The 25,653-nt window shown below is 36.1% G+C and overlaps 1 protein-coding gene across 1 annotated transcript in view; it reads right to left on the bottom strand.

Moving 5' to 3' along the window:
- Window positions 1-735: 735 nt before the first annotated feature.
- Window positions 736-25,653, bottom strand: part of ARHGAP31 (Rho GTPase activating protein 31) — a 162,875-nt gene continuing 137,957 nt past the window's right edge. The window contains 6 exon segments of the mRNA XM_051985332.1: window positions 736-8,417; window positions 9,893-10,191; window positions 11,538-11,912; window positions 11,915-12,082; window positions 17,141-17,200; window positions 21,786-21,910. Coding sequence (XP_051841292.1) covers window positions 5,931-8,417; window positions 9,893-10,191; window positions 11,538-11,912; window positions 11,915-12,082; window positions 17,141-17,200; window positions 21,786-21,910 — 3,514 coding nt within the window. The 3' untranslated portion in view covers window positions 736-5,930.

Genomic DNA, 25,653 nt, shown 5'->3' with positions numbered 1-25,653 from the left:
GGAGGCAGTGCATAGTGCTATTATAATGTAAAGTCCTGATCCTATGTCAACCTGTGAATACCCATTCCTTTTGTTGTTAATTAGGTCTCCTTATTTCATCCAGGCTGACAGTACAGCAGAAATTCATGTACCTAATACCACTACTGATTGGTATGGAAGCTTTGACTACTCCCATTTCCAATCTGGACTACCTCTCCTTAGCCAGTCTGGTGGCCTGGGGTCTGTGGGGCTCATCATACTGGTACCAAACTAGCTGCAAACCAGTTGACTTAGCTCATTGCAGTTCAGAACTTCAGAGCTTGTGATCCACCAGTCTCAACTTCCCTAGTTTAAGGGTTTAAGACACATACAATCAAGCCTACCCTAACCTTTCCATCTCTACTTTAAACATTGGGCCTGAAATTGGGTCCAATACTAAGCCTGGTTTTATGTTAAAATCCAAGACACATCCCAACTATCACTGAACTAGCTGTGTGACCTTGGGCAAGCCACTTGCTCTGAATCTGCTGTTTCCCATCTATAAAATGATAGTAAAGGAGTAGGAATTGGACTTAAATGATCTCTGGGAACCTTTCTATTTTCTGTGTAATCTAGTGCCAATCAATACAGTGCCATACCATCATTTCCCAATGTCAATCCCAACATATCAACTGCCAACACCACCCTGACTCCATTCCCAAACCTCACCCCAATCCCAGAAATTACCCCAAACAAAGCCCAGGCAATCTAAAAGCATGCCTTGTAAATGCATGAAAGATACTCCTTTATTCTGTCATTGACATGACCAAGATCTAATGAGCATCCTAACACCGCCTTATATTCATTTTCTCAACACAAACACTATACTTTAAAATATTTATTAGTATACATTTTGGAAGCATATAACAATTTTATCTTTAATTACACATTATGTTTCTCTGCATATGTTTAATGTAATATTCATACATTTTATTTTAAATCAGAAAAAAAATTTTGATTATACAGGTTCATGAATTTCAGCATACAACTGAAATCCTGTGGCTTTCAAATAGAAACCTTTGGAAAAGTGCTTCACCTTGCAAAATCATAAATCACGAAGTACTATTGTGCTAAATTATCACAAATCCTTGTAACTCACCCAATAATATATATTCCAATAATATGGTGGTTTTTCATGGACTTCCTATCCTTTCCCTCCCTCACTTGGTTAGAAAAATAACCTTCATTCACATTTCTCTTCTTACTATCAAAAAATACTGTTGTGTGCTTGACATACTGGGATAATCCCCAGTTACGTGCTTTCTGAAATGGTAGAGCTACCAGCTAATCACTCCTCATACTTAAACTATCACTTCCATGTTTATAGAGTTGCTCACTTCCTTCTGTGTCCCTTACTTATTAAAATTGGGTTGTATTGAGTTGGGTGAGGGCTGTTCTTTCTGGACAAGAGATTGGTCCTCACTTCTACCCCTTAAAGTATCTGGAATTACCCTTCTGGGAACACATCACGCTAAGTTTCAAGGCATCATCTGACTCTCATCTATTTAGGTGAGGCATACGTCTAACCAAGATCTTCTACCGCTATTCAGATATATAAATCTGGTAGTTAATAGTGTCCCTTCATGTAGGAGGCTCCAAGACACATGTAAATATTCCCTATTCCCTATCATCCTTCCCATTCTGCCCAATTTGGGCTAGCCCTTCTGATTCTGCCATATCTAAGAAACAATAGAAATAAATATAATTATCTAACTTGTTAGAACTTAAGTGAAGCTTCTAAAATCCACCATTGAAGAATATCACATGTGAACCTGCCCATTTTCAGATAAGATAGGATCCAGAGACAGAACCAATTAGGGTCATTTAAAACCATTTGAACCTTAGTTCTGACTTGAAAATATGCAAAACAAACACTTGCCTAACTTGGAACTAGTTCATGAAAGTCATCAAAACAAAATATTAAAAATTGGAATATTGTCCAGATACCTAAAATATTCCTGATTTTATTTATTTAAGATAACCTGAAAGGGTTCATCTAGGACTTGTATTATTAGAAAAGGAGGTGAAGTGGTCATGGGTCAAATGTGAGAGAGAACAAAAAGACAGTCCCAATGTTGGCACTGGTACCAATAGAATGTTAAAAAGTTCTCAGCACACTGAACAGACCTTTTATGAAGTATTTTCTCTGTTATCTGGAAAAAATGGAAAAAAAGTAATATAGGATGAAAAGGTATGGTTATCTAATCTGTTGACATTTCATTTGGATTTGAATAATCTCAAAAAGTGCTCTAACTCTGGTGGAAACCACACAGCCTTTGATAAATCCTGATCTGGAAAGGGGGAGACATAAAAAGTAACTTTACATTAGCAACATTGCCTTCTATCTCAATCCCGGTGTTTCTAGTTCTAAAAGCTTTGCCTCAACTGCTCGTCTTTTTTCTTCATAATTTGGATTTACATAAGGAATTAATAAATTGTTTAACAAATATTTATGGAACTGTGAAAGTATCTTGTATACAGAAAGCACTTAATATTTACTGTTGCTGTTGGTGGTTGATGCTTGGATTTTTAATGTCCCTAGAAATATTTCAATTCAGACTTCACTGTGGATCATCTTTCATTCTTTCTTTCCTTCCTTTTCAAATGAATTAAATTAAAACTTCAGTTTCTATTAGAATTCTCCATAAGATATCTTGAATCTAGTTCATTTTGATAGTATCATCAATTTTTGGCCTACTGTGGCCATTCTATGACTAAATTCAATTGTTTCTCTATTAATGGCATATGTTTAAATAGTATAAAATTTATATAGGTTGCGGAATTCCCCAAGGAGTTGGTATTAGCATTTTCCTTCCAGCATAAGAACAGGTCTATAATATTGCAGCATCTTCCTGAAATAGTTATATTGTGAAATGGTCTAGCATCATAACTTCCCCAGTCACAGATGGCCAGCCCCGATTTCTCTTTAATCTCAGAGGATATAAATTTCAGTGTATAAACTAAGGGAATGAATGGGAAAACCCAAGGTATTTTTCCTCTATGGACAATGACCTCAACTGGGTCACTTTTTACTCAGTTGTTTCAAAGTGTTACAATAAGCTTTGGAGGGGTTTCCCTTTCCATTTACAAATATTGCAAGGATTTCTTTAGTACCAGACCTGCATATACAGCCGTGTCTAAGAAAATCTTAATGAAAATTACAGTTGATTTCTCCAGGAATCAAATAGAATAAAGAAGGTATCATTTTTGGGGGGAAGAAGGGAGCAATTCATTCATAGAAAATTATTGATAGTTTCTCAAATTCCAGCAGAGGCATTCTGAGGAAAAGTCAGCATGTGGGATTTGACTGGCTTGTGAAGGACAGCAGAGAAAAGAAAATCTCTATTTGTCTCTAGGCAAATTCCAATGCATATTTTGAGAACTTCCACTTAGGCTCTTGAAGATACTTCTATAAATATACAGTGTCAGAATCTAAAGTCAAACTAAAGATATGTGTGTATATGCTTACACATATATATGAAATCAAACACTGAGCACTGAAAATGTTATTAATAGGCAAATTAATAGGCAAACCAATGGCTTTTCAGTCTTATAGCAAAATAACAAAAATATACTCGTGTGTTACAATCAAGAATTCAAAATATGCAAAATATATTTTAAATATCCCTTTGCTAAGCTCAGAGGTTTCCTGACTGAAGCAAAATGCTGATACTTTCATCTTTTATTTTCTAAAATGCAGTTCATATGGGAAAGATGTTAGCAAAATGGTCGATATCAAAAAGCAATTGATGAGAGCCCGGTTATTAAGTTGTGTCTCATAAGCTAATTTTTCTAAGGGTGGAAATGTAACTTTAGCACAGGAAGTTAATCTAATACTTGAAATTCTTGGACAACAAATTCATAATGTCATCACAATTACTTTTACTCACTGTAACCCCAGAATTACATTATATGTCAGTCAAACCCATTCCTATAGATCAATTGAATATCTGCCTCCTTTGCTTATGCTCATTTCACCATTTTTATTGCCTCTGCTAGAAATATATCAAAACCAACCAAAAACCTTCAACCTCTTTTTTCAACTTGTCTTAATTCTCCTGATATGTAAGACTTTCTCCCTGGAGACTGGATATGTCCTATGGAGTGAACTGTCAGATATTTCTGATCAAGATACCTGTTAGAAAAAAATTCATGCTTACTCTTCTGGTTTATTGGAAAGAAAGTATAAGCTCTAGTCTTGAGCCCTCTCACTTGCTAGCTGCATGGCCTTAGGCAAATCATTTCATTCTGAGCCTTATATTTCTCATCCATAAAATAGAGTCTTGGACCAAGTGATTTCTAAAGTCCTCTTTGCATGTGGATGGAGTGGAATGCCATCAGGCCAGGCCAAAACAGCATCCTACCCAATTCTTTGGTGGGTAATTCTGGGCAGAGTGGTAGATCTAACCAGGACTTGACCTGAAAAAAGGATGATGAAAGGGGCTACTAAGAAATGGGATCACCAAGATGATCCCATTTCCATTTAACCTTCAAACAAGAAGGTTTCCTTTACTGGGGTGCAAAGAAAATGAACTGGTATATAGATTTATTTTGTTTTCTGTAGGATCGAAACTGGAGTGCTTTCTTCAAAAACCTGACTCTAGATCATGCTCAGTTTTCTTCCGTCCAACAAAAAAGGAGGAAGAGTCAGGCTAGATTATTCCTTAAATATCTGGAAGAAGTAGACTAAGGAGCATGTATTACGATCAGGAGGTTGGATTAAGAGAGAAGGATTCTCTCACATCAGTCCATGAGAACTGAGAGGGCAGGGAAAAGGAAGGTGGTTTGTTGGTTACAATTAAATATATTTTCTATGGGGGAGGCTCTTACATTGGCATGGATAAGGTGTGGGGGGAGGAACCTTCTCACTAGTCACTGCCTCCTTTTTTTCCATTCTTCCCTTCCTAGAATCACCCCTTTCAGGGAGAAGGGTGGAATCTATCCCTACCAACTAAAAAGTATTGACACCACCCCCAATTTTCTATGCAGGGAGTTTATATATTATACCATTCTGTCACTCTGACATTAGAAAGATTTGGAGGAAAGCAATTTAACACTGCAGTGCTCCCAAATAAAAAGAGCATCCATCATTATCATAGCCCTCAAATGTCTTTCTCTGAGTTACTGGGTATGTCACTGAGAAAGGCAGGCAAATTCACACACAGCTAAATACAAATGAAAAAATTCTCTTTTTAATTGGTGTCAATCACAGGATTTGTAATTGTGTGTTTTTATTTTCTATGCTGTATTATAGCCAGTAGCACCACTTGGTGGTGTGGACAGGTGTAGAACCACCAAGGACAAAGTGTATTTGTTAATCCACCTGCCTAAATTTCTAAGGGCACAGTAGATTTATATTTCCAAATCTCTTTTTTCTGATAGTAGAATTTTTATGAAGCATATTAGAAAAAGTTACTAAAGAAGCATGAGTTTTAAAAAGCATTAAATAACATGGAGAACAGGAAACCAGAAACTTCAGAAAGAATGTCTTCTGATATAGGAAAAAGATTTTTCTTTGTTGCAAAGGGTATTATTATGGCCAGCTCTCAATAGTTTTGGATAAAGATAGCATGGATGAATAAATGCAATTCACAAATAATTTCTAAATTGCATTTTAGTCATCTCTCTCGATGAACATTTTTTCCTTCATCTGTTAATAAGCAGGAAATGGACTGATCGAATTTTGTCTCTTTGCCCTTCTACCAAGCACCCCAATCCTTCTGGCACCTGAATGACCTCAAGATTGTGAGTAGAATGGCTAAAAAAAGTGAAACAAGAGGCCTGGAAAATCCCAAAGCAATCAAATTTTCCTCTGGAATAAAAGAGTTGACCATAAAATAATACCCAGGCAAATCTTAACAGAGTCCTGATAGGAGAAGGTTCCAAGTGAAGGAGTGGGGAATAAGCTGATGTCATTCTATTTGCCTTCCACTTCTTCCATCCAGAATCACTGATCTCCTCTGGGGCTGGTAAAAGCAACTGGTTGAGGTCTCTAGTCTCTGGCCATTCTTAGGAATAGTCATTTTGTTCCTAAGTGTGACTCCTTCTGGGGTCACCCATGTGTTCTCAGCCAGCTCACCACAAATGAGACCAGAAGAAATTGTTTGGGTGGGGCTTCTAATAGGGGAAAGTAGGGCCCTGGAGTCTGAAGAGGAAGATGGGTGATCCATAATAGGGAAAGGAGGGCTAAACAAGATTAAGCTCTGAGGTCTTCCTGGTCTTGACCTGTGGAAAGGTTTGGACATTCCAGATGACCGCTCAATTTTTGAAGAAAGTGGATTGTCCCCAGGTGGTTCTGTTTCTGATGTACGTTTTCTGCAGGGTGCTGAAGCATCCTGGGAGGAGAGAAGGCAAGACACGCATGCATCTGGAGAAAGAGCATGGTCATCAGTCTCAAAAGATGTGGAGTCCATTTGGATAGAATTGATGGTTTCCTTTCCTTCTTGGTTGGTGTTCTCCTCCTGAGGTCTCCCTGGGGAAAAAGGGGACTCCTCTGTAGCAGACTTTGGAGGCGTCCCATCAATAGGGCTGGCCTCTGCTTTGGCCTTCTCTGCAGAGGGAAGGGCATCTTCCCCTATGTTCTGAGCCTGAAGGGGCTGTGGAATCTGTGTGTACTGAATCTTAGGTGGTATGACAGGCACAGCCTTGGCCTGGCACATTTTGACCATGAAGGAAGTTCTCACTGCTGACACACTCACAGGGGCAGAATTACGACGGCCTGTTAAGGCATGAGTGACCATGTCTAAGTCCTGGGCACCACAGTGAGCTCTCCAGGGGTCTGCTGTACTGTGGGGTGAGATCATACAAATGGGGGACCATGGGTAGTTGGGACCTTCCCTTTTAGCTTCTCCTTGGTCAAACAGTTGGCTTCCAGGTGAACTAAGTGAAATCACATTCTCAAACCTAAAGAAGTCATTTACAAGAGGTACACAGTCCAGGTTGAGGGAAGAGGGTCTATTCTTCCCTTTAGGAGGTACACAATCATTACTTGTTAGCTGTAACTTGGAGGAAGAAAGCAACTCACCTTTGGGAACAAGAGACATTTCAGGGCTTGCCTTGTCCTGACCTCCAGATGGACTATTTTCCTTAACATTCTCCAAGGCTAAGCCACAGCTACTTTGTTGATTCATGGTCATCGAAGGGTTTGGCAGAAGGTTTTCTTCATCTATGTTCGTTTCCTTCTCTGTGAAGCAGTCAGGACTAGTTCTTACTATTTTGGAGTGTACATCTCTTCCTGAATTCAAGCCAAAGTTGTCTTCTGTTCTCCCTGGCTCTGAGATCTCTTTGGAATGAGTTGGTGCTTTCTTTTCCCATTCACCTTTTTCTCTGTTTGGGGGCAGCAGCTGTAAGGGGTCAAAAGCCATCAATGACCCCAGACTGACACAGCTACTTGATGACGGAAATGGATGAGTCCATTGGTTTTTCATGGTAAGTTCGCTATCTAGGGAATGACTCTGAACAAAAATGGGTCTGTGAGAGAGCCTTTTCTCTCTTTGATTTTGGAGGAGGAGCTCTTGCGGCCGAGTTCCCTGAACATCTTTTAGTGTTGGGGAATGAAGAGGGCTTGTGACCCATTGATGATCTTCCCAAGGCTCTACCATTTCTAAACTCTGTGGTGCAATGTCAGTGGAGGTGTCTTCTTCATCATAATCAAAAGTTTCCTGCATTAGACTGGCTCTATGTGGTGAGGTCCCCAATTCCCTTAGTGGGCCTTCTCCCCCAGAAACCAATTTCTCTCCCTTCTCCTTGGGGCTCTGCTTTTCACCCTGTGCTGGGAGAACGTCTTCTCTCTGGTAGAAGCTGCTGGGGTCACTAGCACCGTCCACAGCCTGAGTTTGGTCTGAATGAGAATTTTCTCCCATAGCTTCTGAAGTTTCTTCTTTCTCAGGGTTTTTTGTCAAAGAGTCTTCTTTCTGAAGAGTTTGCTCTTGAGGTTGGGGAGGTGGAAGTACATTCCCTGAGCTCCCCATGAATAATTTGTCCTGTGGAGAAGCAGAATCAAGTGGAACCATTTCCAGCATGGGAGTCCTTGGAGAGTCCCCCTGCTTATTGTACTCAGATAATAGTTTTGTTTCCTGTTCAGTCCTCTGATGGTTGTGGGGTTGATCGGGGTCTCCCTTAGCTCCAGTCTTGGGGACCACAGCACCTTCTGAAGTTGGGATTTGAATGGTTTTATCTGGAATTTCTTCCATTGTGACTGCAGACAGGCTGGACTCATCAGGGAAGCCCCTTGTCCAAGGAGAAAGGGTGGTCTTTGGGCTTGAAATAAAAGCTGTTTGATCAGTGCTGATCTTTGGGGCAGTTGATGGTAGGGCCTGGAGCTCTTCCTCAGATTCAATGATTTTCAACTCTTGTTGAATTTCAGGCCACATCAAAGCATTTGAAGAGTCATCTTCATCCTGAAATATATCACAAATTCTGTTATTAACTTAGCAGGTTTCTTTCCCCCCCGTCCAGTTTTAATAGTTGCTCATTCATTTAACAAACATTTCTTATGTCCTTATCATATGCAAAACTTGTTTGATAACGGTGAGAGTACAAAGACAAAAGTGAAATAGTCTCTGTCCTCAAGGAGATGACATTCTACAGGGAATTCACCAGGGCTTTCTACTTGGACTTAGGGAACCTGAAATAGCTGGTTTGTGAACATTCTGATGCTAGATACATTCCTAAATTCATCCAAAAAATTCCTTCATTGGTAAGTGGAGGATGAATGAATAAACATATCTCACTTAAATATAACATATATGAAATAAAACCACAACAGCCAAAGTTTAGAATTCTAACCACCTGAACCTCTGACTTATTTTATTAGTCTATCGCCTGTCTTCTCCCATAATGTGGTCAAGATTCTCATTTGTCCTTCATTTTATCTATTGTTCCATCCAACAAATCTCAAAGCCCAAAGGCTCATTTAAAATTAAGTAACTTAAATTAGAGTTTGGGAAAGTTTTCAATTTTTAAAAATTTCCCTACCTCAAATCTTGTTTTACTCCTACTGAAAAACAGTTCATTGTAGAACTTTTAAAAATCTCATTTTTAGTTGTGTTTAACTCTTTGTGATTCCACTCAGGGTTTTCTTGGCAAAGACACTGGAATGATTTGCCATTTCCTTCTCCAGCTCATTTTACAGATGAGGAAACTGAGACAAACAGGATTAAGTGACTTGCTCAGAGTCACATACCTAGTAAATGTCTACAGCCAGATGTGAACTCAGATTTTCCTGATTCCAGGCCCCACATTTTATTCACTGCCCTTTGTGTTTCCCAGCATTTCTCAAACACTCCTTCTAAATGACTCCCACCATTCATGAAACACTTATGACATACTGTACTTATGTTAGTTAATTGGGCTTGTAAATGCTTTGGAGGACTTGGTAGAGTGGAAAGACTTGTTGAAATGTAGAAAGAAGAAATTTGTTTCTTAAAGTTCTATCTGGGCCACTGAGCCATTGAGTAACTATATTTCCAGGCAAATCACTTAACCTCAAAGACTCAAATTTTACAATTTATAAAAATGAGGACATTGATCTATACTATCTCCATGGTCCTTTCTAATCCTAGATATTAGAATTTTTCTAATTTTTTTTTGTTCATTTGTTTTTCATAACCTTAACTTTTTTTTAATTTTGATCTTAAACACCAAAATAAATTATATATTATATAATAGAAGGAGATTTGTACATGAAACAAAAATCTCTGATATGAACTTTTTAACTTTATGAAAAATTTAACATGTAACTACAATACTTATGATTATCTGTAATTTCTTCTAGCCTTGAAAAAGATATTTTGAACTTGAGCAAGTTAGAAAACAGGGCAGAGAAAGGGGGAGGAGTGCCTCCAAGTTAGATTAGTTATTGCAGCTACTTTACCATTTCTGAAAGGACCATAGCATCTTCTTTTTTATCCCTGGGGTTCTCCTGCTGAGCAGTGGGCTCACTCTGGTAGCTTTCATTGATCTTTGTGGCTGCCTCTAAATCATGAGTCTTCTCTATCATGGTCGAAACTGGCAAGTTTGCTGAGATGGCAGAGATTTCTTTCTCTCCAGGGTGGGTACTTTGCTCTGGGGAATGATTACAACTGCATTCCACCTTCCTTTCCTTTTCAGGCATTGGTTTGGAATCTTCCAGAGATTCAGACTTTATAGTTCTTAATTTCTGAGGTGCAGAAGCTGTGGTAGAAATAAAAATGGGTGATTAGTTAACTTGATGATTTAAAATGACTTACTTTCTTTCCCTAAAAGTTCATGGCACAGAGATTGCTGGGCAGATAGCTCTCTGATCTACAAGAATTGAGAAAGACTTCTCACTGAATTGTCTCCAGTGTTTTCACTTTCTCTCTTGTGCCCAATTTGTGGTCCCCTTAAAATAGCTATAGCTGAACAATCAATCTCATTGCCTGTCTCTTTTCTTAAGACTTATTCTCAGAACTTATAGAGACATTAGAGTAATGACAAGGCTTGTCCCCTTAGAGCAGTGCTTCTTACTTTTGCCACTCATGACCCCTTTTCCCCTGAGAAATTTTTATGTGACCTCCAGGTGTATACATCTATAAATAAATATACAAATCAAACATTTACTGAAAATAAACCATAATTTCATGACCTTCACATTTAGTTAGAAGACCACATATGGGGTTGCAACCCACAGTTTAAGAAGCTGGGCCCTAGAGTAATTTCACACAATGCCTTGCAATTTGAACAACAATCCAAAAATATATTTTGTCCATTGACTGATTTCCTAATTCTTACAGCTTTTTACCCTGGTGACTTCCTAGCTTTAGAGAACTCATAATTTAGGGAAAAGGGACAAAAATATATTCACAAATGAGTCAAGGAAAAAAGTCCAAGATACTCAAAAATAAGATTTCAGCTACAAAATAAATGTGTCCAGAAAATTTGCATGCAAAACTATTGTTCTTAGCAAACACAGGGAGATATGTTATTCTAATTGTGGATCTCAAGCAACAGATATATAGCCTTGCTTAGTCTGACTACAGGGCTTATTAGTAACATAAAAACTACCTGGGGAACACATAACACAAGGCAATGTCCCAATCTCATTTTGATTCTAGGAACTGAAACTGCACATGTGATTTCAATGCAGGAAATACTTCTCTTCAGAACTAAAAACAATTCACAATGACACTAGGCAACTAAGAGCTAGATGGTTTCATGTTGAGGTAAACAAAAAATGCTAGAATCTTAAAAAAAAAAATATCAATCCAAGGTGAATAGACCTCAGGTTCCTTTGTATATACCGACCGAAATACACAAAGGTTAGCAAATTATTTGCTTTTGGTAGTCAGGTACTGGATTCAGGAATTTATCAATTATTCTGTTTCTATTTATATGTTTCTGTTCTCTTTCTGTATCTGTGAACATGTGATAGGGGCGCTTTAAAGTAGTGACCCTTTCCCTTTCTCCAATGCCAACTGAAATAAAAGGAATTTGGCTATACTTTAAGGAATCACATTGGAAATAGAAGAAAATGGTTATCAAAATCAACGAAATTTTACCTGCAGAAGCGTCAGTTACCGATGTCTTCTCCTCCTCAAACCCAGGCCAACCCCCACCCTCAGCCCCTTGGAGAGAAGATTCTTCTAGGCTAGAGAGTGATTGCATTTCCTTAGGAGGTGTTCTGCAAGGGGTGCTGTTGGTGCTGATAACTGCCGACACCCGAAGGGGTACTGAGACCGCAAATGGCTCGGAGATGTTGAGAGCCTTCCGCTGGTGACGAGGGGAGGATTCCATCTGGAAGAGGCTGCTGGTGAAGACTGATTTGCTGGAGCTATCACCTGAAGTATAGAACATGGCAAGCATTTTTGGGGATGCCTGATCATTCTCTGGATCCTCCACAGCTCGAAATACCTTCAGTTGCTCTGGAGGGGGCGGGCCTGGGGAGCCTTTCCCCCTTCCGCTCCTGCTGGGCCTCCAACCCATTCACCCTCTGGCTTGCTAAGATCACAAGAGCTGCCAGTATTTGTTGTCTGCAGTTTCATTGTCGGGATAAAAAATCCTCCAGTGGTGACAGCCCGATTGAAATGTCCTTTGGCTTCCTTTCCTAGGGAAGTCAGAGCAAACACAGGAACAGTTTTTGACAGCAAAAACACCTGCAAGTTCCTATTCATCCAGATAAATGCACGCTCCATTATTCATGTACAAAACACCAGGACATATCTACCTGTGCAAAAACAAGCTTTGAGGGGAAAAGAGTGTATGGGTTGACAACAGAATTCTGAGATGGATGTTGTCATGTAACTGGGTTTCCCCTCAGTAAAAGAAAAAACAAATGGAAATAATAAAGTAGCTGTAGCATCTCAGTAAAAAGCAATCAATTTTAATGATAAAGTGCCAGTAAAGTCAATCAAGTACTGGCTGAAAGCCTTTCAATTGCTTTTTTCTATGTGTAGTCATAAGGAATAATGCCATTTCCAACTATGAGGGATTTTTAGAAGAAGCCAGCTGTTAAAGTTGCTAGGAGATACAAGCTGAGGAGGGTTGTGTTTTAACACCAGAAGGACCACATGCAAAAATGTGCTTGGTCCTTCAAGAAATTCTTGAATTTAAGTCTTTTTATTTAAAGAGTTATTGGGAAAGGGTTTGGGGAGAGAATGAGAGAACACAAGGAAGTGAGTGTTTTCTTAATCAAGAAAACAGTAAAACCAAAAATGAATATAAAAGCCTCCAAATGATTGGATGAGACTGGGCATAGAGAAGTCAACAAGACTCGGATTTTAACTCTTTCTTTGATATACACAAGCTGCAGCCTGTGTCACAGGTGATTCTAAAAATATAAGTTACAAGGCAGAAAATTATTGGAAAAATAGGATTAATTGTAGAGTAAGAGGACATGAGTTCAGATGCTGCCTCTGATGATGACCTTGGACAAAACACTTCTAAAAAGAAACTGAAGTAATCATCTCTGATGTCCCTTCTATGATCTGCAATGGTAGAGGTAATTTCTTCATTGGGAGTTCCCTGCAAAAATGAAGTCATTGATTTGGAGCTATTAAAAAATACATGAAGAGAGAAAGAGAAAGGGACAAGGGTTTGGGGACTTTAAAAGGTGATCAGGGATATTAGATTTGTTTCCTTTTTTTCTTCCCTCCCTCAACTAAAATTCTGAACTAACTCAACCCTGGAGTAAACAGCAGACAGGGAAGAAGCACAGAGGTAACAGGATATGGAACTTGACTGGCTCAGAGTTTAGAAAGAGAAAAGTTCCCCATAAGGGAAGTGGTCAGGCTGATCTGGTTGGTCCTACAGGGAATTTTGAAGCATAAAACTTGGAGAACTAAAATGGGGTGGCCCCAGGGACTTTTTAACAGTCTAGAAAGTTGAGTATTAAAGATGAGTGCTAGTTTCATCAGCTGAGTCACTAAATATTCCCAACTGATTTTTTCTTTTTAAAAAAATATTAAAAAGGATTATCTTTGGGTTTTATATTTCTGTTCTTGTTATGCCTTTCCAGTTATATTCCATCATAAAAGCTAGGTGATATAACAATAAGCTAATTAAAATTTATAAGAAAATAATAAGAAAAATTAGTTAGAAAAATCAAAAGGATTATCTTTTTTAGGCTTCCTTAAAGGATATATAATAAGGACATATAAAAAGTACAGGAAATTTTAAATAAACTGATTAGAAGGAAATAGGTAAAACCATGATAACAACATATTAATGACCACAATAACAGAAATTGAACAAAAATTTAATGACACTGATACTTGACCCTGTAGAATAGATAAGGAAATACATCTTCCTTACTTTTTTTCCAGAGATGGAGGAGTATGAGTGGGGAGTATTATATATACTGTGTGACTTGCTTAAAAGTTGATTTTGCTAAACTGCTTTGCATTTGTGGTTATAAGAAGTGACCTATTTTGTATGGGAGGAAGAAAGGATATGTTCACAAATAAAGGTGAGGTTAAAAGAAAAAAAACCAAAATATACCACAGATTAATTTTAATAGAGGTATTTGTTATTTTTTTTAAAAAATGAGCCAAGGAAATGTATAAGTATAATAGAGGAAGAGGTTTGAACAGAAAGCTACCTTCTAAATCTTCGGGGCAAGAAAGGAATGGCAGTGCCATTTGTAATATAGCATTACCACCTTGTGGCAGCTTGCAGTGAAAGTTAGTCAAGAGCCAGAATTCTTCAGCTCCAAAACCTGTCATGGCTATAACTATTGCATATGCAATTTTATGCACATGTAGTTGAACTTAGTTACTGATGAAGGCAGCTTGATGGAGAACAGTGCATAGAAAGTCACACTGAAGTCAGCAAGAACTGAGTTCAAATTTGGCCTCAGACAATTACTAGCTGTGTGGTGTTGGACAAGTCATTTCACCCTATTTGCCTCAGTTTGCACTTCTATAAAATGAGCTAAAGAAAGAAATGGCAAAATACTCTGGGATCTTTGCCAAGAAAACCCAAATGAGGTCGCGAAGAGGCAGACACAACTAAAATAACTGAACAACAACTGACAATCAGTTAGCAAGTTCCATACATTCTACCTTCAGAATACCTCTTATACCCGTCCCCAATTATTTCCACAGTCTCCACCTTCACCATGGCCCACTCAGACTATTGTAACAGACTTCTAATGACCTTACCAGTCTCTGCCTCCTCCACTCCATTCTTCATACTTATTCTTATAAGAAAGATTAATTTTTCTTATGCACGGATCTGGTATTATTATTATTAGCTCACAAAATTTGAGGAACTCTGTTATCTTTTGAGTGGAGTTTGAACTCCTTTGTCAGACATTCAAAACTCCCTATTCCAACCCAATCTAATATTACTTCCCTCCTCACAAACTATGCTCCAGTCAAATTAGACTACTGTGTATCACTTGCCACATACTATTTTCTCCCATCTTGATGCTTTTCCTTATGCTATTCCCTTTGTCGGGGATATCCTCCATTTGACTTGAGTGTAAGAGGAGTGATAGCCCTAAAATCTGTCACCGAGTATTCCCAATTGATTTTTTCTTAAAAAAATTTTTTTTCAAAAGGATTATCTACTGTTTTTGTATTTCTGGTCTTGTTATGCCTCTCCAGTTAATAATCCTTCATAAAAACTAAGTGACATTAAAATTATTAACAATAAGGTAATTAAAATAATATGAAAAATCAAAAGGGTTATCTTCTTTAGTCATTCCTAAATGATGTTTAATAAGGATATAGAAGAATTCCAAAAAGCATAGGAAGACTTAAATAAACTGATTAGAAGGAAAAATGTAGAAACATAAAATATTTAGATAACTACAATAACGGAAATAGAGCAAAAATGAAATGGCACTGAATGCTTTGTAATTATAACTTTCCCTGTTTGAATTCTGAACTATGCTTTAAAGCCTCCTGTGTGAAGTTTTTCCCAATCCTAATTCTCACTCGTCAAAAACAACTTTGCCTCTCCACAAAGAATTTTATTTTTCATATCTTGGTCATGTAATTATAGTTTGTCTTTTCCACAGACTAGATTCTAAGTTCATGGGCTATATCTCATTTAAACTTTGTACATATATTACTTTCCAGACAGCAGATGTATATATTTTTTTAATTATTGAGGTCAAAGGATATGAACAGACAATTTTCAGATGAAGAAATTAAAACCATTTCTACTCATATGAAAAAATGTTCTAAATCATTATAGATGATGAGAAATGCAAATTAAGACAACTCTGAGATACTATTACACACCTCTCAGATTGGCTAAAATGACAGGAAAAGATGATGATAAATGTTGGAGGGGATGTGGGAAAACTGGGACACTAATGCATTGTTGTTATTGATCCAACTATTCTGGAGAGTAATTTGGGACTATGCCCAAAGGGCTATCAAACTGCATATACCCCTTGATCCAGCAATGTGTCTACTAGAACTGTATCCCAAAGAGATCTTAAAGGAAGAAAAAAACCTATATAAACAATTTGTAGCAGCCTTTTTTGTAGTGAGTAGGAAATGGAAAGTGAATAGATGCCCATCAACCGGGGAATAGCTCAATAAGTTATGGTATATAAATGTAATGGAATATTATTGTTCTATAAGAAAGGATCATCAGGATGATTTCAGAAAAACTGGAGACTTTACATGAACTGATCTGAGTGAAGTGAGTAGAACCAAGAGAACACTGTACACAGCAACGACAAGATTTTGTGACAATCAATTCTGATGGATGTTGCTCTTTTTAACAATGAAATGATTCAGGCCAGTTCCAATAGGCTTGTGAAAGAGAGAGTCATTTGCATCTGAAAAGAGGACTATAGGGACTGAATGTCCCAACATAGTATTTTCACCTTTTTTGTTGTTGTTTGCTTGATTTTTGTTTTCTTTCTCATTTTTTTCCCTTTTTGATTTGATTTTTCTTGTGCAACATGATAATTGTGCAAATATGTATAGAAGAATTGCACATACTTAATATATATTTGATTACTTGCTGTCTAAAGGAGGGGGCAGGAGAAAGGGAGGGAGAAAAAAATTTGGGACAAAAGGTTTTGCAAAGGTGAATGTTAAAAACTATGCATATATTTTGAAAATAAAAAGAAAAATATTAAAAAAAAACTATTTAACAAATAAATGGATGGATGAATGAATGTATACTTGTTTACCTCTCATTCTCCATTCCCTTTTTCAATTCTTCTTTCCCTTGAAAGGTCCCCCACTTCAATTGCAGAATTAATAAGTAGAATCAAACTTAACCAATCAACATATCATTCATGTCTAAAACTCTTATGTGACTCATTCTGTAACTGAAGTCCATTACCCCAAGAAAGTCCTTTTTCCATGCCATTTATGGTAGAATCTCTTCGAACCAAGCTCATGCATGATAAAGAAAATGGCTCTCAAAAAAAAAAAAAATTATAGCTCTGCAACTGTTAGCCTTAATTACTTCTGTACTTAGGGGTCATGTCAGAGAGCTCCTCTGAGAAGCTCTGTGGGCTGCTTTGTGTGCATGAGTACTAAGTTTGACCAACACTGTCCTACTGGTCCTTCATACTGAATATTGAACAAGAACAGATCTGATTGCACAAAAAAATGGAGGTTTTGCAAATTTATGAATACCAAAAACCAATAGCTCAAAACAGTCAATTCAGATATTAATTATTAGATCTCACCTTCTACCGGCAGAGAACAGAGGGAGTCCATGCTTTTGGCAGGTCGGATGGTAGCTTTTTCTATTAAAAAAAAAAAAAACACAACAGCCCAGTTATTAAAGAAAATGTATAAATATCACTGAAGAAATAATATCTTAGAAGAAATTTTCCATGTAGAATTTACCAGCCCAGAAAACTTAATCATGGACCAACTACTGATGCTTTTCAAAGGAACCTCCCTTTTATTTATTAATTATTCCCCCATTGTTAAAGTTCTCATATTTTATTTAGAGAAGAAGTTATCAGTTTGTCACTACTTAATCTTACTTATACTCATTCCTACTAGGATTGGTTACAGTCTTCAAAATTATAGGAATTAAGTTTCAAGTGTGAGGGAAGAGTTTTACTAGGTAGACTTAAAAGACAATAATGAGAAATGACAGTTGACTGTGAAGCTGCAGGAAAACTTTTTAAAAATGCAAAATAACTGAAAGGTATCTTAGCCTGAATCAATTAGTTATAACTACTCGAGCATATCTGCAGGCTATCTTTGTCTTACAATACAATACACAAATTGACATTCGAAATCATGTACAAATTCATCAAAAAAAAATAAAAAAGGACTAAATTGTTTTCAATATGCTGTTAAACCAGGAAAGTAAGTGATCTGTTTGAAAACCTTTCCCATTTGAATTAATTAAAATAAAACTTAAACATACAAATCCTTAGATACTGAAACTTAACTATCCAGAAGAGCCCATTCCTGTAGGATTCCAAATAGTCAAGGTTTATTTTTCTTATTTCTTATTTATTTCTCCATTTGTATTGATATTTTTTGTTTTTCATTAATGTGAAAATATATCCCCCTTCTTCTTTTCCCAGAAAGCTGTTTCCCAAAGACAGTGGTTCTCAAACTTTTTGGTTTTAGGATCCTTCACACTCTTAAAAATCGAAGATTTCCCAAAGAGCTTTCATTTATGGGATTAGATATCTCAACATTTACCATAGTAGAAATGAAAATGTCATCATATTATTACAAAAATAATTTTGATCTTGAGAATTCCTCTGACAGGGTAGGATTGCCTGGACCACACTTTGAGAACTGCTGCTTTAAGATTTTGTCCATTGCTAAATCTATAATCCAATGATCTTTTAAACAAAAAATTAAAAAAAATTTTTAAGGCAATTCAGCAGAACTAGTTAGCACTTGCCAAATTTGACTACATATGCATTCTTTCCATATGGAACCTCTCTTTAAACACTTAATAGCACTGAAATGGGTATGGATATAAAATCTTAGTACAGTATAAACAATCACCATGACCACTATTATGCCATTTTAGTATTCACCTTGCATAGTATGGCATTTCAGTTTTCAAAGTGTATTTATATACATCATTGTACTTGAGCCTCAAAATCATCAAAAAAAATAACAATGATAACTATCATTATTATTATAGCTTATATCTATGGAGCACTTTAAATTTTATTAAGTGCTTTAAAAACATTATTTCCAAAAAATCCTTTATTCCAATTTTATAGAATCTCAGAACAAAGTAAGAAGTTAAGTGACTTTCTTAGGTCACATAGTTAATAATAACTAAGGGGACAGGGAATAACGCCTATGTCTTTATATTCCTGGTCAAATGTATTTCTCACCATATTAGGCTGTGGGTAGCATATGCTTATATTTTTAAAATATCTTAACATTATGCATACTACCTGCCATCTAGTGGAGGGAATGGAGGGAAGAAGGGGAAAAATTGGAACAGAAGATTTTGCAAGGGTCAGTATTGAAAAACTACACATGCATATGTTTTATAAATAAAAAGCTATAATTTTTTTTAAATTATGCATACAGATATGCCATTAGAAAACATGAATACCTAAGTTCTTAGAGGTCCAATTAATTATCTTATAAAGTTAAAAAAAAAAGGGGAGGGGGAGAGAAGGGGTTAATAAGAGCAAACTTTGAAGATTGAATGAGACAAAGACAACAAATTCCTTTTTACAAATCTCTTATTTGTCAGATACAAGAGAAACTTTGGCTTTTATCTAGACAACTTGAGATCAAGCTAAGTCAAATCATCCTAAAAGCTTCTGTAGATGACTTTGAAAGAAAGACATCAAAGAGATGAAACAAATAGATGAAATCTATTCATCAAATAGAAATTCATCATCATCTATTTAATCAAATAGATGAAACAAATTTGCCAATCTTTCTAGCACAATCTATTCTCTTCATTGCAATAATCAAACCATTACAAATGGAATCTATCCTATCACTGTTCCAGATACTAAGTGAAGAAGTGGAAATTGCATTTAATTTTGAAGAGTATGGAACAGAACAATGGACATTGCCAAATACATACACACACACTTAAACTGATAATGGAGGTGACAGATTTAAAATTATTTAAGGGTTAATTTACAAGACATGTTAGAGAAGGAGACAGTCCTGAAAAGATCTCTGTAAGTATTATTACAACAAAAAGGTGCCTATGAATAGATGACAAATACCAATGTATATTTATATTTTTGTATTTCTATACAACATTTATTACAATGTTCTGTGTGTAAACTATATATGTATAAAATTGTGCATATCCTTTGATGCAGCAATATCACTACTAAAGAAATAAATCAAAGAGATTTAAAAAAAAAGGGAAAATGACCTTGTTAAAAAATATTTATAGCACCTCCATTTGTAGAGGATTTGGAAATTGAGAGGATGCCCATCAGTTAGGAAATGGCTGAACAAGATGTGGTATGTAAATATAATGGTATACTATTGTGCAATAAGAAATGAAAAGCAGGTGGGAAGACTTGTATGAACTGATACAAAGTGAAGTGAGCAGAACCAGGAGAACATTGTGTACAATAACAATAATTATGAATGAGGTGGCTATTTTCAACACTACAATGATCCAAGATAATGTGAAAGGACTCATAATTAAAAATGCTATCTATATCCAGAGAAAAAAGTAAAGAAGTCTGAATGCTGACTTAAAACATACTATTTTTATTTTAATTTCTTGGTATCTTTTTTCTTTTGGTCTGTTTCTTCTTTTACAACATGACTAATATGGAATTGTTTTATGTTAACCTATATCAAATTGCTTACCATTTCTTAGATGAAAGAGTTAATGGAGAAAGAATATTTGGAACTCAAAATTTTTAAAAAGTGAATATTAAAAATTTGTCTTTGCACGTAATTGGAAAAATAAAATATTATTAAAAAAAAAAAAAGACATTTCCCAGATGAGAAAGCATGATTAGAGACATCAGAAAACAGTGCATGACACTGCATGGAACCAAAGTGAAACACATTTTTTCTGACAAATCACACAGCCTCGAGAAATTTTCCTGTAGTTTGTTCTTACTTTGAAATGTCAGTATCCAGAAAAGCTTGTAAGTTAATATTTTATTGAATTCCATTTTCCAGATGATTTGTAAAAGTTTTAAATGTAGTTTCAAGATCGAATCTCAGGGAAAACTCACAATTACCCATATAGGATTATTCATTAATGTAAATGTATGTATATATATGTATATATAAAAAAGACAGACAGACATAGATCAAAAAAAGGTCAAATCCATGATTTTCAGATAAAGGGTGTTACCATAATCAAATTAAAAGAGAATGAAATTGTTTTTTTCTTTGAGGTTTATGGGTAAGGGAATAATTTAGGACCAAAGAAGACATAGAATGAATTACAAAATGCAAAAGAGGTAATTGTGATTATATAAAAATCAAAAACTTTTTGCACAAACATAACCAATGGAACCAAAATTATAAGAAAAGCAAAAAAGATGGGGGAATTTTTACAAATATCTTTGATAAAGACTTCATTTCTCAAATACACAGAGAATTGAGACAGATTTATTAAAAAAAATGTTATTCATTCCCCAATTGATAAATGGTCAAAAAATATGAAGAAATCGTTTTCAGACAAAGAAATCAAAGTTATCTATAGTCATACAAAAAAATGTTTTAAATCACAATAGGTTAGAAAAATACAAATTAAAACAACTCTGAGGTACCACCTCACATGTATCAAATTGGCTAATTTGACAAAAAAGAAAATGTTGGATATTAGAGGGGATATTGTAAAACTGGGAAACTAATGCACTGTTGGTGAAGTTGTAACATCCTGAAGAGCAATTTGGAATTATGTCCAAAGAGCTATAAAACTGTGGATTTATATGAACTGATGTGGATTTACATGAACTGATGCATAATGAAGTAAATATTGTTGGCATTATGGCAACTGTATATATATATATATATATATATGGAACATTGCAAGTAAAAAGAAGAGAAGGTTGAACTGATATTGTACATATGTAAATTGAAGCCTGCTATTTTTCACTTTCTTTCATTTTCCCCCCCTTTTATCTAAATCCTCTGATACAAAATGATTAATACAGAAATGTTTGTAGAACCTATATTTGATTACTTATTGTCTCAGAGGAGAGGTAGGGGAGGAAGGGATAGAATTCTAAACTCAAAACTTTAAATAAAAATGTAAAAAAATTGGGAAAAAAAGGCAAAAGTTCAACATGTTTGTATTTAAGAATCATGATCATCTTGATAGACATACAAGTTTAGCTTTCAGGGCTAGAGAGTTCTAAATGCCCAAACTAAATAAGGGAAGGAGCTTACCAGAAAGCCTCTGTCCTCTCACAAAAACACTTCCATTCCGGTTCAGTTTTGATTTTGAGTCCGAGCCAGAACGTCCCAGGTTAAATATTGACTTCCACTTCTTGGATTTACTAGAGAGCTTCCTTCTAAAAAAAAAAAATCAGCAATAATCATTTTTATTGTTTACTATTTAGATGATGGGTAGTTGGGTAGCAGAGTAGGTAGAGCCCTGGATTTGGTATCAGGAAGAGTCATCTTCTTGAGTTTAAATCTCATCTCAGACATTTACTGTGTTACCTGAGCAAATCACTTAACCTTATTTGCCTCAGTTTCTTCATCTGTAAAATGATCTGGAGAAGGAAATGGTAAATCATTGCAGTATCTCTGCCAAGAAAACCCCAAATGGAGTCACAAAGATAAGTGAACAGCAACAACAAATTTAGATGGTACTTTACTCTTCTACAAAGAGCTTTGTAATGACATTCTGAATGATGATGTTTATTTAGAAACAGATGAACATGACATTTAGTAACTTATTGTCTGAAGAAAATTAAATTCAGGCCAATGCTTCCCTATGGTCAAAGAATGCCATGTGATGAATAACCTAGCGCAGATCTGAAAAGGCAAAGGAAAAGAATCACTTCTTCTACTCCTACGGCAGTCTGATTTTACAGAAGTATTGTACTATTGGTAGGAGATGGGATTCCAAAGTGGAGGATCAAGGCTATACATACGATATCACTACTTTATATATGCACACTGCATGGAATGTAAAACTTCATTGCAATGTTGGTTAATTTTGTGAATTTAAATTTTTTTCTTCCTTTTAAATTTAATTTACAAAAGATATTTCTCTGGAAAGGAAAGGGAAGATGATAGGACATGAAGGTAATACAAATAGTGGTATATATACATAGTGGTATATATAAGCTTGTACCCAAAGAAGAGATGAGAAAAAATCTCCACTGCATTTCTCTAAAGGTGGCAACTATATATATATGTGTGTGTGTGTGTGTTTGTGTGTGTGTGTGTGTAACATTGCAAATATTCTCAGACTCAGTTTATAATTTAGTTAGTTTTACTCAATAGCCTTTATTTGTTTTCACTTGCTTCCCTTTTTTTTTTTTTTTTTTTTTGTTTATTAGAAGGGATGGATTGCTGGGTAGGGGTGTAGGTATTAGCTATTTTAAAATTAAGGTGACATAAAAACAAAAGCCACAAATAAAAATTTGTTACCCAAAGGAGAAAGGGCTGGCTACTATGTGGGCAGAGATTCTACCATGAGCACATGTTGCACATCTCAAAGTCCAAAAGTATGTAAGTTCCTTGAGGGTAAAGATTACTTAATTTTTATCACTATGTCTGTGACTTGGTACTTATCACATTATAACCACCTAATAAATGCTGGATGATTTACAACCACCCTAGGTCTTTCCCCTGGATTATTTCATTGAGTATTTATTAAGTAAGTACTTACTGTACACCAGGCACTATACTAAGAGCTGAGGATACAAATATAAATAAGCAAGGCTGTCTGCCCTCAAGGAGTTTACATTCTAATGGGATAAATTGAAAAGATGTCTGATATATAACAAGTGCTTACTTAATAAATGCTTGATGGAGTTTCAATGGATAAATGATGGACAAAAACAGCTACACCCAAAGAAAGAACACTGGGAGACGAATATGAACTATTTGCATTTTTGATTTTCTTCCCGAGTTATTTTTACCTTCTGAATCCAATTCTCCCTGTGCAACAGGAGAACTGTTTGGTTCTACAAACATATATAGTATCTAAGATATACTGCAATATATCTAACATGTATAGGACTGCTTGCCATCTGGGGGAAGGGGTGGAGGGAGGGAAGGGAAAAATCGGAACAGAAGCGAGTGCAAGGGATAAGGTTGTAAAAAATTACCCTGGCATGGATTCTGTCAATATAAAGTTATAAAATTAAAAAAAAAATGCTTGATGTTTCTATGTATTTAAAAGTCATAAAGAGAATGTTTAAGAAATAACAACAACAAAGAAAAGCTTTGGCAAAGGGTGGGTGATATGATGACTCAATGAAATAGTCCAAGTGAGAGATGAGGGAATCCTGTACTATAATGATGGCTATCATTCAATAGACAACTCAAGGTATACATGGAAGGGAATGCAAGAAAGGGAAAGGAATCATCATTTTTAAATGTTATTTGTAAAAGATGGACAGAAGCAACTACACCCAAAGAAAGAACACTGGGAAATGAATATAAACTGCTTGCATTTTTGCTTTTCTTCCTGGGTTATTTATACCTTCTGAATTCAATTCTCCCTGTGCAATAAGAAAACTGTTCGGTTCTGCACACATATATTGTATCTAGGATATACTGTAACCTATTCAACATGTAAAGGACTGCTTGCCACCTGGGGGAGGGGGTTGAGGGAGGGAGGGGAAAAATCAGAACAGAAGTGAGTGCAAGGGATAATGTTGTAAAAAATTACCCTGGCATGGGTTCTATCAATAAAAAAGTTATTAAATAAATAAATGTTATTTGTAATATATAAATTTGTATTATATCTAAAATCATGAGACTGTAAGAATTATTGATTCTCCTAACAATCCTGGGATGAAAGTTATATTATTATTAATCTCCTTTTTTATTTTTTAAATTAAATTAATTATTATTTTTTTTTTTTTTTTGCTGAGGCAATTGGGGTTAAGTGATTTGCCCAGGGTCACACAGCTAGGAAGTGTTAAGTGTCTGAGACTGGATTTGAACTCAGGTCCTCCTGACTTCAGGGCTAGTGCTCTATCCATTACACCAATTAGCTGCCCCTTAGTCTCCTTTTTTAGTTGAAGGAATATTCAGTTGGAGGTTAAATGATTGCTCAAAGATCACATGGCTAATAAGCAGAGGCAAATTTGAACTCAAGCCTTTTTGCTGTATCCACTCTACCACCCACATGGGGAGTGGCTCCAGGTTGAGAGGTCCAGAGTTCTAGTGAGGAGGACATGAAGATGATGCAAAAAATAGAGAAGATATAAAGTAGAATGGTCAGTAAGTGAAGTAGAGGCCTGGATATGGGCAAGATGTGGTGAAAGCCTGCCAGCCAGAGCCCTGAGTAGTTCCAGGAGAGAAATTCAAGGTTACTGTGGGGAAATGGCAGCAAGAACAGCTCAGGTGCCCAAGACACTGAATAGCCATGGCTGAGAAAGTCATTAAAGAGCTCTAGTAAATCCATCAGTGCAGTATTTTACATGGAGACTAAGGGAAGAACCTTGCAAGGATCTCCAAACCAATAATAACTAGATTTTTCAGTCTACTTGTTGGACGTACCCTTAGGGCCATCACTGCTATGAGAAAAAGACTCTTGACAGCTTCCTTGTCTGGGGAGACTTATTTTAAGTTGGCGGCAAAGCAAATTTTTGATAAGGAAAACATTCCCTTTTTCTGTTTTCTACTTGTCTCTATAATTATTGCAAATGATGGACAATTAGCACCATAGGTAGGGGTCAATTTATGATCTTTATTTTTATTTCTTTCAAAGAAAGGGAGAATCAGCTATACTAGCTAAGAAAGTGCAGTAAATCATGGATACACCAGGGGGAGCACAGAATCCAATGCCTGTATTCACTTGGAGAAAATACCTGATTCAGCCCAAATAGGAACTGACCCTGACAATATGTGTCTATTTCTGCACAAAGTCCTTACTCTGAAGATTTCAAATCATTTACTGGGACTTATACATTACAAGGATAGTATATTTCTAAAAACAAACAGCAAAATGCCCAATAGAGATCATCTTTAGTTCTATCCTAATGCCTTTCAGGCAAGCAGAGTATAAGTATATTTCACAAGAGCTGTATAGTTATGTGAATAATATCTCAGGTGTGGTAATAAACTG

The sequence above is a fragment of the Antechinus flavipes genome, chromosome 3, assembly GCF_016432865.1.
Source record: "Antechinus flavipes isolate AdamAnt ecotype Samford, QLD, Australia chromosome 3, AdamAnt_v2, whole genome shotgun sequence".
In the NCBI taxonomy this organism is placed as follows: domain Eukaryota; kingdom Metazoa; phylum Chordata; class Mammalia; order Dasyuromorphia; family Dasyuridae; genus Antechinus; species Antechinus flavipes.
Note: the sequence above shows the minus strand (reverse complement) of the source record. Positions and strands in the feature narration are given on the sequence as shown.